Source organism: Rhamphochromis sp. 'chilingali' (genome assembly GCF_963969265.1).
Source record: "Rhamphochromis sp. 'chilingali' genome assembly, chromosome: 6".
Lineage (NCBI taxonomy): Eukaryota > Metazoa > Chordata > Actinopteri > Cichliformes > Cichlidae > Rhamphochromis > Rhamphochromis sp. 'chilingali'.
Genome location: NC_137933.1, coordinates 5,704,883 through 5,716,107, shown reverse-complemented (window position 1 = coordinate 5,716,107; position 11,225 = coordinate 5,704,883). Strand labels below are relative to the sequence as shown.

The 11,225-nt window shown below is 37.6% G+C and overlaps 1 protein-coding gene across 2 annotated transcripts; it reads left to right on the top strand.

Moving 5' to 3' along the window:
• Positions 1–8,179: 8,179 nt before the first annotated feature.
• cartl (cocaine- and amphetamine-regulated transcript-like) lies at positions 8,180–10,706 on the top strand. Of its 2 annotated transcripts, XM_080884919.1 has the most exons (3): positions 8,180–8,481; positions 9,788–9,865; positions 10,471–10,706. In XM_080884919.1, the coding sequence occupies exons 1-3, from the start codon at positions 8,224–8,226 to the stop codon at positions 10,576–10,578; spliced, it is 444 nt and encodes a 147-aa protein (XP_080741045.1). In that variant the 5' UTR covers positions 8,180–8,223; the 3' UTR covers positions 10,579–10,706. The 2 variants fall into 2 exon arrangements, with proteins under 2 accessions (XP_080741045.1, XP_080741046.1); XM_080884920.1 differs by lacking the exon at positions 9,788–9,865.
• The last annotated feature ends 519 nt before the right edge of the window (positions 10,707–11,225 follow it).

The window sequence follows — 11,225 nt, the reverse complement described above, 5'->3', positions numbered from 1 at the left end:
TGCGTTTCAGGAAACACGGTTTAGTAGCCTGGGGCCGGCCAAGCTGCAGGCGCAGCGCCCCCTGCCGTCCACTCGAAGGCGGGATAGTGCAGGGAGGTTCCCAAGCGGAGGTCCGGGGACCCCAGGGGACCGGGGAAATCGCAATGACATGACAAAATGTTGCATTTTCCAAGAACCTTCCCGTCCAACCTGTAATCATGGGCAGTACATATAAGTCAGCATGTGTTAATGCGGATTTGACCCAAGTGTTCATCTGCAACAAACACTGGGGGGGGGAAGGATGCTGTGACTTTCAGTTACTGGGATAACGATGTATTTACAGTAGAAAGCTGGAGTAATAGACACAATAAGATAAGATAAACCTTTATTAGTGCCACACGTGGGAAATTTGTTTGTTCACAGCAGAAAGTGGACAGTGCAAAGTTAAGAGCAGCAAAAATTAAGAAAACCCCCCCAATAGAATAAAATAAGATAAACTAGAATAACATACCAAATACAATCAGAATGACAATGATAAAAATGGTTGGCGAATGTGCACAACCGCTAGAATCTTTTTCTGTCTTTCACCAAAAGGGAAAAACCACAGTGAAATATTAGGTTTGTGACAAATGTATTTGTTCTTTTTATGTATGTATAATGTTATAAATACTTTATTATCAGGCTGCAGGAGTGCGTCTGTGGCACTGCACACGAGTTTAAACATTCCTTTGAATTCACATTGTTTCACAAAGTATTTGGACCCTTGGTTTGAGTGCAAACATGTGGTAATTGTGAGGCACTCTAAAATATATTTATATATGTGTGTTACTTTAATGTTGCAGGGGAGATGATTTTAATGACTGAAATACTTCTGGGTAGCTTGATCCATAATAGTCACGTTTTAATAAGTTTGGATTTTAAAATGTGCAAAGACGTAAAAAGACTCTGGACGGTTCAAACCAGGATCTTTTTACTGTGAGGCAACAGTGCTAACCACCATATCTACCTATCTATATAATAAGATAAAATACATGTTTGTATAAAGTCTCACAGGCTAATTGGCTAAAACAGTTATCAGATTAAAAAAAAACAAAAAACAAACAAACAAACAAACTTGCAGTTATACTGTTTCTATGGAAATTCAAGTCCACTTATCAGTCGCAAGCTGGCACTTAAAGTAAAGATCTTCTTATGTGAGCAATTTTAGTTAAATGTCATTGTGAGCAGACATGATAGAAGTGTTACGTTAGTGCAGAGCAGAGCGATAACTCTTATTAATAAACCACAGAACAACAAGCCTTCTTATAATTCCTTCTTTGTGCATAACTACAAGGTCAGCTGCTGACTCATTTTTCTCTGTTACTAAATTTAAAGGGGTTTTCCAGCAGTGCAGTAAGCGTCCCCTGAGAGGCCACTGTCAGCAGCAGACTTTTGAGTTTCGGTGGCCGATACATTCACTGAAAAACGAGGCCCATGGTGCACACACACACGACTCGCTGGAGCTCAGAGCTTTTGTTGAGTTACAGTTCCAATCAAACGATGGTGAAAAGCAGACACAAGTTGGACTCAGCTTGTAGGAATCGATGCAAACACACAGTCTTCTTTAGAAGGATGAAAGCTTTATCGTTAAACCATTTACATTTTTTTTCTAAAATATTTCATAAAATTGTATTTAAAACATATTATTGTGATACACTGAAGCATGTCGTCGACGCCGTTAGGAATAGATTCTGTTATGTGGACGATAATAATGATAACAAACAACAAACAACAGATATTTATATTCATGCTGAATTAAGAATTTCATAAATTTTCCTTGCCATATGTATCTTGACAAAATTTTATCCCATTCATTAAACTGTTTCTGGTTAATTTCTATTGGTAATGTTTGGAATAAATATAATAATTTAGGAAGAATATTAATTTTAATTGAGTCTATTCTCGAATATAAACTTAAATATGGAATTAGATTCCATCTCGCTATAGCTTCCTTAATTTTTTTTTGTATTGGTAAATAATTTCGTTCTAATAGTTCTGTAAGATCCTTCGGTATTATGACTCCTAGATATTTAAAGTACTCTGTTTGCCATGCTAATTGATACTTATTTTTAATTTCTTCTGATGGAATATAATTGTACTTAAGCAATTGTGTTTTACTCATATTAACCCTATATCCAGATAGTCGACCAAAGTATTCAAATGATTGCATTAATTTAGGTAAAGAATTTGATGGTTGACCCAAAAATATTAAACTATCATCTGCATAGCAAGCTAATTTATGCTCCTTTTCATGGATATTAATACCTTCTACTTCTTTATTTTGTCTTATATATTGAGCCAATGGTTCCAGATATAACGCAAATAATAATGGTGAGCACGCACAGCCATAGGTAGCCATTAATTTTAATCCTTGCCGTAGGGTTATCATAAAGTGCCTGTATTGTCTTAATTATATTTTCGTGAAAGCCAAATCTATGCAAGACTCGGTAAAGAAAGTTCCAATTGACTGAATCGAATGCTTTTTCTGCATCGATACTGATTACCATTGCTTCTATTTCATTCTTTTGAATATGATTAATACTTTGTAATGTCCGTCGTACATTATCTTGTATTTGGCGCTCTCGGATAAAACCTGTTTGATCATTATGAATTAGATTAGGTAAGAAATTTTCTAGTCATCTAGTCATGATAGATGTAAACAGCTTGTAATCTGTATTAAGAACAGATATTGGTCTATATGACGCACATTCTAATTTTTCCTTATTTTCTTTTGGGATGGCAGAGATAATCGCTTCTTTCCAGCTAGAAGGTACTTGAGCCTTCTTTAGGACCCAATTCATTGTTAGAAGCATCACTGGTATTAATTCTTCTTTTAGCTCCTTGTACCATTCTGACGTATATCCATCTGATCCTGGAGATTTATTTATTTTAACTTTACTTATTGCTATTCTTAGTTCCTTTTCTGTTATATCTTCAATCAAAGTTTTATTCTGTTCTTCATTCAGTACTGGTAAATCAAGAGAAGCTAAAAAACTGTTAATTTCAACTATACTACTCTCTGTGTTATTAGCATAAAGAGTCTTATAAAATGTTTCAAATGCACTCTGAACTTCTATTGGTTTATTTTTTATTAGTTTTGTCACTGGATGTTTGATTTTGTGAACTGTATTATCTGCTATTTTCTTTTTTAGTTTCCAGGCTAATACATTCATTGCTTTTGATCCTCCCTCATAATACCTTTGTTTAAGAAACATTAATTTTTTTAAATTTCATATGTGGTCAAATCATTTATTTCATTTCTTGTTTTCCTAATTTCCTCCAATATGTCCTGTGTTGTTTTTCTTTTATGCCTTTAGGCCCCGAATTAGATTTAAAACCCTACAACTTAACAAAGGAAAAGGGGGGTGGGGCTTACCTTCTCTTAGGGAATATTATTGGGCAGCACAATTAAGGCCTATGATATGCTGGTGTAATCCTTCATACGATGCTCAATGGAAAGCCATTGAGGAGGGTCTGACTTCCATCCCCATACAAGCTATTATAGCAGACAGAAGCTTGCAAAATTTAATAAAAACTATTGAAAATCCATGGATCAAGTTGACTTTTAAAATTTGGGAAACAGTAATAAAAGAATATAAACTAGAAGAGGATATAGCAGTTCTTAAGTGGTGTGCATATGACACACATTTTGCTCCAAATAAATTGGACACCAGATTCAAAGATTGGACATATAAAGGATTAACAGCTTTATGTATGGTAATGGAGGAAGGGAGACTAATTAGTTTTGATAAAATGAAAGATAAATATTCATTAGAAACACAGGATTTTTATAGATATCTACAGATGAGGCATTTTGTCAATAAAACGATAAAAGCTAAGGCTGAATTAAGTAAACAGCTGCTAGACGTATTTAAAAGGGCATATAGTTCAAATAAAAATAGAGGTATTATAGGTGACCTCTATAAAGGATTAACAAATATGAAATTACACTCAACCTTGTATGTCAAAACCAAATGGGAAATGGAGGGAGGAATGGAGATAGAGGGGGAAGAATGGACAACAATATGGGCATATCAATGGAAATGTAGCAGCTCACAGAGCTGGAGGGAATTTGGGTGGAAATGCCTGATAAGATATTTTATTACACCTCACCAAAAATCTCACTATGAAGGTAACCCTCCCTCTTGCTGGAGAAATTGTGGAAATACAAATGCAATCACTATCATATTTTCTGGGACTGTCATGTTATTAAAACTTATTGGAAGGGAATACATGCAGCAATACAAGAGACATTTGGAAGATATTTACCTTTGGAAAGTAAAACTCTATTTTTTGGACTTATGCCAGAAGGATGGACAAAGAACGATAAATACTTGTTTAATATTTTACTGGCAGCTGGCAAAAAAGCCATCACAAAAAATGGCTTTCTTCAGAGAGCCCAACTATGAACATGTGGATGAACATCACATTGGACATTTACAGAATGGAGAAAATGACAGCAGATGTGAACTACAAGAGGGACCTGTTTGTATCACGATGGAAGAAATGGATGGACTACATTAGAAAACGCAGGGCAGCTTTTGCTTTTGCTTTAGATTTTGACTTTGTTAACTACTAGAAGACTAGAGGAAATATTAGTTACATTAATGGAAACAAAAACACTCCCTATATTTATTTATTTATTTTTCTTTCCTTTTTCTTTTTCCTTATGTATTTTTTATTTATGTTGTTTGTTGTTTCCTGTTTTGTTTCTTTTTCTTTTCTTCTTTTTCTTTTATTCTTATTGTATGGATATTTTAGTTGTTTAAATATAGAAAAAAAGAAAAATATATATGTACTGAAAGATAGCTGAAGTTGATGGTATTGTATAGTGATTCTAAAATGTTAATTAAAAAAAATAAAATAAAAAAAAGAATTTCATAAATACAGCTTCCCCACACCTGATTAATATCACTATTATACCCACTGTCAGTGTTATCAGGTCCTGCTGTGACGTGTCAAAATGTCTCTTGAAAACAACCATTATGGTACAATTTTTGTTAAGACTGTGGCCAAATACACTTCAAAAATATAGCTTTTGTGTCATCCTCCTCGTAGAAACACTTAAATATTCCTGATACTTATTTAAACACACGTGGAAATCACTGTCAAGTTTGTCTTCGTTCTCCAAAATCAGCCAGGACAGCAATGACAAGTTTCTTTGGAAAAGGGGGCCTGGAAAAATCAAAGCATGGATAAAAAAGCTTGTTTGTTTAGAGTTGAAGCAACTTTTTAAAAAGGCAGTCAAACGTTCCAACAAGCCTTGCAGCTATTTGTGGGGTTGTAATTCTCACCGACTTGTATCATCAGTACAGAGAGCCAGTCTTTGTTTTGTCAGTGTAATGTAAAATAAACGCTCAATAGTATTGACCCCAAACCTCTCTCTCACACACACACACACACACACACACACACACACACACACACACACACACACACACACACACACACACACACACACACACACACACACACACACACACACACAGAGGCTCTCATTTTTGCTTCTGCTTCTCAGCCTCTAACAGTTATGGATCTTTTGGCCTGTATTGCTTCTTGTACTGTCACTGCTCTGATGCACTCCGCAAATTATTATTTAAAAGATGATCTTGCTGGGTGGCAGTCAGGTTGGTAGACAGGCGACTAAACATGTTTGAAAGGGTGAGAGGTGAGTTTACAGGAAACAAAGGAATGATGAGTGAGGTGCAGGTAGAGAAACTGGGATAAGGTGGAGTGGGTGTGTCAGACAGGTGACTGGGAGGAGACTGAGGGCCTCTGCAGGGTGGAAGCAGGGATATAAACTGTAACACTGCTCACCTCTGCCTAAAGAGTTAAGGAGAAATAATCCAGCCATAACAGTTTGATCCAGGGCCGTTTCAGGCCACAGCTCCATGAAAACGCTTCTGCTCTTCTTACCGAGGAAGAATTTCTTACTTGTGTTTGTTAGACTTGAAGTAAGAATGCAGAAGTGGCAGTTTTACACACAGTGGTGTTGAAGGTAATTCTCTCAACTGTGTGTGATGTTTTCTGATGTAATCTAAAATATATATTTATATATAAGTACCTGCCCTACAACACAATTCATATGAAAATAAATATTTAAAATATGAATATTTTATTCAGGATGTAATTTGATGTGACTAAATGATAACTTCGTTGTGATACATGGCGGTGCTACAACAGTAAAAGTTATTTTGATGGGCAAAGACGTTCAGAATGAAAATCCCTCCTTCCTTTATCACACAGGAAATGAAGTAAGCAGGTAATCAGGGATGATGCTGGAGGGATGAGGTTTCTAGACATTTAAACGTGTGTGTGTGTTTACACATGATGTGTGAGTTCCTCGTGGTCTAACCAAAAGAGGGAGGAGAGTGGGCTTCTCGTGCTTCTGCCCCCCCAGAGGTGGGACCAAGTCATTGTTTTGCAAGTCTCAAGTAAGTCTCAAGTCTTTATCCTCAAGTCTCAAGTCAAGTCTCAAGTAATGTCAGGCAAGTCAGAGTCGAGTCTCAAGTCACTGGTGTAAAAGTCCGAGTCAAGTCACAAGTCTGAAATTTTGAATTTCAAGTCCTTTCGAGTCTTTAAAAAAAAAAAAAAAAAACGAAAAAAGGCATGTTGCAGTTATATGCTAAATGTAAATATTAGACCATGTAATTTTAAAATCTGTGTTTTTCTCAACACATGACAAAATAGTGAACTTAGAAAATATACACAAATTGTGAAATTGCACCTCTTTAAAATGCAGCTCAATTAAACCTAGCTCCAAGAATAATTTTCACCGACAGTTCTGAGATAAGCTGCATGTTATTCTTGGATGCGCTTGTAGGACCGGCTTTAAAATCGCATGACAAAAATATCATACATAAATAAATGATATTTTTAAAAAAAATATAATTTAAAAAAAACTGCATCACCAACGTAGCCTGGACAACATTTGCTAGTTAGATGAAGTCAGCTATCTCATCTTAGCATATTTATATGCATATTTATAATCATACGGTTCTTGGAGTGAGTGCATACACTCATGAAGTTTAGTAACTTCAGGTCACTGCAACAAGCCCAGGTACAGTTTACCGACGGATGGGTACAGGACCTTGAAATGCACCGTGTAGAACGAAAGACCATCGTACGTATCATAAGTTTACCAGTCTCACAAATTGTCGTCATAAATACACATTCGTTAACCGTTTATTAATAGGACCTTTGAGCTCAACGGTAATTAATTAGTAGTGGAAATAATTTCTGGTAGCATCACAGAAATGTAGCAGTGACAATAATACTGTATGCTGTAATCGTACTGGGCAATTAGTGATACAAAAAACCTGTTTTATCCTGTGAATAAAAGTATATGTTTTTGTCAATGTACCATAATAACAGAAGCGAAACGCAATATTGTGTCAGGACAATTCACTATTTATGCACAATAAATAAAGGAGCATAGCGCGACAATTTCTGTTCAGCGCCAGACTTGCTTGTAACCTATATCACCAATTATGTTATGAAAATGACGCATTAACTACTAAAAAACACTGACCTTCGTGTAAATGCTTGGAGCAGACTAACCTGTGAGCTGGAGTGTTCTGGGACGTTATATTTGGTCTTTGAATGACTGCAATCCAGGCCATCCGTCACCTCTTTGTTACTTCGGAAACATGGCTTGAACAATTTCTCTTCAACGACGTAATCCGATAACAACCGATCTCTTTACCCGTCGGCTTCCCGTGGCTGTCATGCGACCGACTATTGCAGTTAATAATACAACAGCTTCTTGACATTTTTGTGTTTCTTTTTATCGCTGTATAACTGATTTTAATTGAAAGCCTGCGTGCGCTAGTACCGCTTGCCACGAGTTCCCAGAATCCTTTGCGGTTCTACCCGTGAATGACGTCACATTTTCAATCTCTATATAATATGCATGTTAAATTTTATATTTGGGGTAAAATATCAAGTCTTTTCAAATAAACCGGTTCAAGTCCAATTCAAGTCCCAAGTCATTGGTGTAAAAGTCCAAGTCAAGTCACAAGTCTTAGAACATTTTTTCAAGTCAAGTCTAAAGTCATAAAATTAATGACTCGAGTCTGACTCGAGTCCAAGTCATGTGACTCGAGTCCACACCTCTGTGCCCCCCCTCCCCTTCAGTATTTTCCGGTATGGTAGTCTCGCAGCGGCCTCCCGGGCGGGGCTGTGTGAACCGGTATAAGAGGGGACATGGTCCGGAGGGTGGAGGGAGAGTCACCTGTAGACCTGCTGCGACACTGTGCTCCTCAGCCTCTAATCTGCTGCCTCCCACTGGGACCTCCGCCCTCCCGCTTCACCGCCACCAGCACCATGGATAGCTCCGGGATGCTCCGCGGGCTGCTGCTCGTCGGCCTGCTGTCCGTCCTGTGCCACGGCCAGGCATCACGGGAAGTCTCCGCAGAAGACTTTGGAGAGAAGAAACAAGAAGCAGCTGTAGACAGAGACCTGGTGAGTATCTGCAGAGCTGTGAGTTTATGGAGGAAGGCCACAGTGAGGGAGGGAGCAGTTTAATGATAAAGCTGAGAGACGCCAAATAACTAAGAAAAGAAAATATCGTTTTGAGTACAAACTCAGAATTCTGGACGGATGCTGTAAACTACATGTGAGGTATAAACTGTTTGTGAGGCACAAATACTCAAATCAACATAAACACGTAGGATCCAAATAAAGCGCATTTCATTTGCATGCGATTCTCTCACTTCCACGCTGCTTAAACACAATCAGAATAAACAGAAGTAAAAGTTTGCAGACTTATGCAATATTCCCGGATTTCCTATGACAGCAACTGTTAACTGTCACATCAGCTGCTTTTCTGTCTGCTGTATGTCTTTGGGTTTCAGTGGGGATGCAGCTGCACGTCACAGTTTTTTTTTTTTTGTTTTTTTTCTCGTGAAACTTAAATGTGATTTACTTGACCCTCGGTGGTTTCTGGTGGCCAAAATGATGGCTCACGTTGTCAATAATTAGAACCATGTTTTTCTTTGATCCGTGAATAATGATGAAGTATTTTTTTTAATAGAAAGAAAAAAAAAGTTACATTAAATTATCAACACATGTACTGCACAACGGCTCGTTATATTAATAGTCACGCTGTAAATAACGTCAAACTGAGAGGTGATTATAATGGTCACTTTTGTCTGTTTTGCCTGTTTATCATCATAAGTTTTTGCTGTGGTTAGTTATGAACGTTTTGCCATTTAGCATATGGCATGATAAGCATAATAAACAAAAGCTTTATTATAAAAGCTGAACAGCTTTTCAGAGAGTTCAGTTGAAATTTAGTAAATTGCGTTCTTTCTATTTAATTGCATTTGTATCCTTTGTCATGTGTCTAATTTTTTTCCAACTGCAAACATATAAACTCATAAATTCATGATTCATATGATTCAAATGAACCTGGACATGTTTTAGTTTGCTGGAATAAAGTTACAGTATCAAAAAATTATCTCACTGTAGTCTTAGTAGTAACTCTGTAACATAATTGTGTTATTAACATGAATAACGCTGACAGTGCAGTGTTACAAATGCTAACACGTTTAACATTTAACTCTAACCTGAGTGAAACTGACTGAAAGGGTAACACAGCTCATAGTGTAGCGTTAACACTCTATCACAGTTAGTTTGACACTTTTGTTTTTATTGTGTATCTTCTGGCTTCATTAAAAAGTTTGAGCACGAATAAATGTGCAAAAGTATCAAAAAGTGGATGAATGTTATTTAAATCAAACTTTTTCTGTTGTTCTGTGCTGAGCAGCTAGAGGCACTGGACGTGCTCCTGGGCAGAAACCATAATCAAGTCTCCTCCCCTGAGAAAAGAGGAAGCATCCCACTGGTAACGTCACTCCCCCCCGCCCCCCCCCCCCCCCCCCCCGCCCCCCCGGTTTTAACATTAATGCACCGTGGCTCTAAGGACGTCATTTAGTCTCGGCTTGTAAGACGAGTCATTAATATGTACTGCGTACATCACTCCACTGCTGTTTAATTAAAGCGTATGGAAAATATACCTGCCAGTAATTAAAAGATAACAAGGGAATGCCAACAACACTCTTTCATTCAGTGCAATTACAGACTAATCAAGGCTGCTGCCCAACTCCAATTAGCTGAGAGAGGGAAACTGGAAAGCTGCAAACAGCTTTCAATCCTCCTGTCTCCTCACACAAAATAAGTCAGCCTGTTTCCTACAGGCCCAGCTGGAGGTAATGGATGGCATTTAATTACAGCGCTGAAGAATGATTCATCTTCTTCTTTCTGTTAAATAAATTGAATAACTGTTCGCAAAGTAATGAAGTTTTTGTGCGCAAATAACAGAATAAAAAATAAATATCCTCCCTGACAGATGTGAAAGCTCATAGTTCTTTTTGCAGCTGTTTCCACATTCAAAGATAAATAAGTAAACTCGCTCAGAGTAACAAGTCTGTGTCTTCCTGCTCCCCTCAGTGCGGGTTGGGGAACCGGTGTGCCATGAAGTACGGGCCTCGCATCGGGAAGCTCTGCGACTGTGGAAGAGGAGCCAACTGCAACTCCTACCTCCTCAAGTGCATCTAAACCGCCCAGGGCTCTCCTTTAATTTGTCACCTCTGCTATGCCAAACACATCCTTCAGCACAGCTCCCATAAACCAACCCTTTCATTTATAGTCATAGCTGTTGTTAAACAGTTGTCGCCTGAGGATAAGCATGGATTTTGTACTGCTGACAGTACTGAATATGTTGTGTTTAATGTAAATGTTTCATCTTCAATAAACACGTCAACATATAATTTGTTTTTTTTGTTATTTCTTGGTCCGTGTCGCTCGCCCTTTGTCATTCAGGTTACTGTGTGTTTTTATATTGGAGATGAGAACATGTTGTATAAAGCTTGTTTGGATTCGTTTTTATTGGCACTGCAGCCATTACACTACACAGGAAGTTTGCTCAGCTGGAAGGACAGCACTGTGCAAATTCAAGCTCTTCAATGTAGCTGGAGTGTGTCCAGTAACGATACACATTTATTCTGGTTTCAGAGGCCTTTCGGGCCAGTGGAGAATGCATACGTAAATAGGAGGTTTCAAACTTGGGAAAAGCCTTAAAAGTTGACACGCTGGTTTATTTGTTTATGTAGAAACTTCAATTCAATTCAGTTTTATTTATATAGCGTCAAATCACAACAACAGTCGCCCCAAGGCGCTTTATATTGTACAGTATATCCTATAAT

Excerpts from the sequence above, each read along its gene's own strand:
- cartl (XM_080884919.1), top strand. The coding sequence starts at position 8,224 with ATGGTCCGGAGGGTGGAGGGAGAGTCACCTGTAGACCTGCTGCGACAC. Across the intron at positions 8,482-9,787 it reads CAGCTGTAGACAGAGACCTG|CTAGAGGCACTGGACGTGCT; the intron begins GTGAGTATCTGC and ends TGTGCTGAGCAG. Across the intron at positions 9,866-10,470 it reads AAAGAGGAAGCATCCCACTG|TGCGGGTTGGGGAACCGGTG; the intron begins GTAACGTCACTC and ends TGCTCCCCTCAG.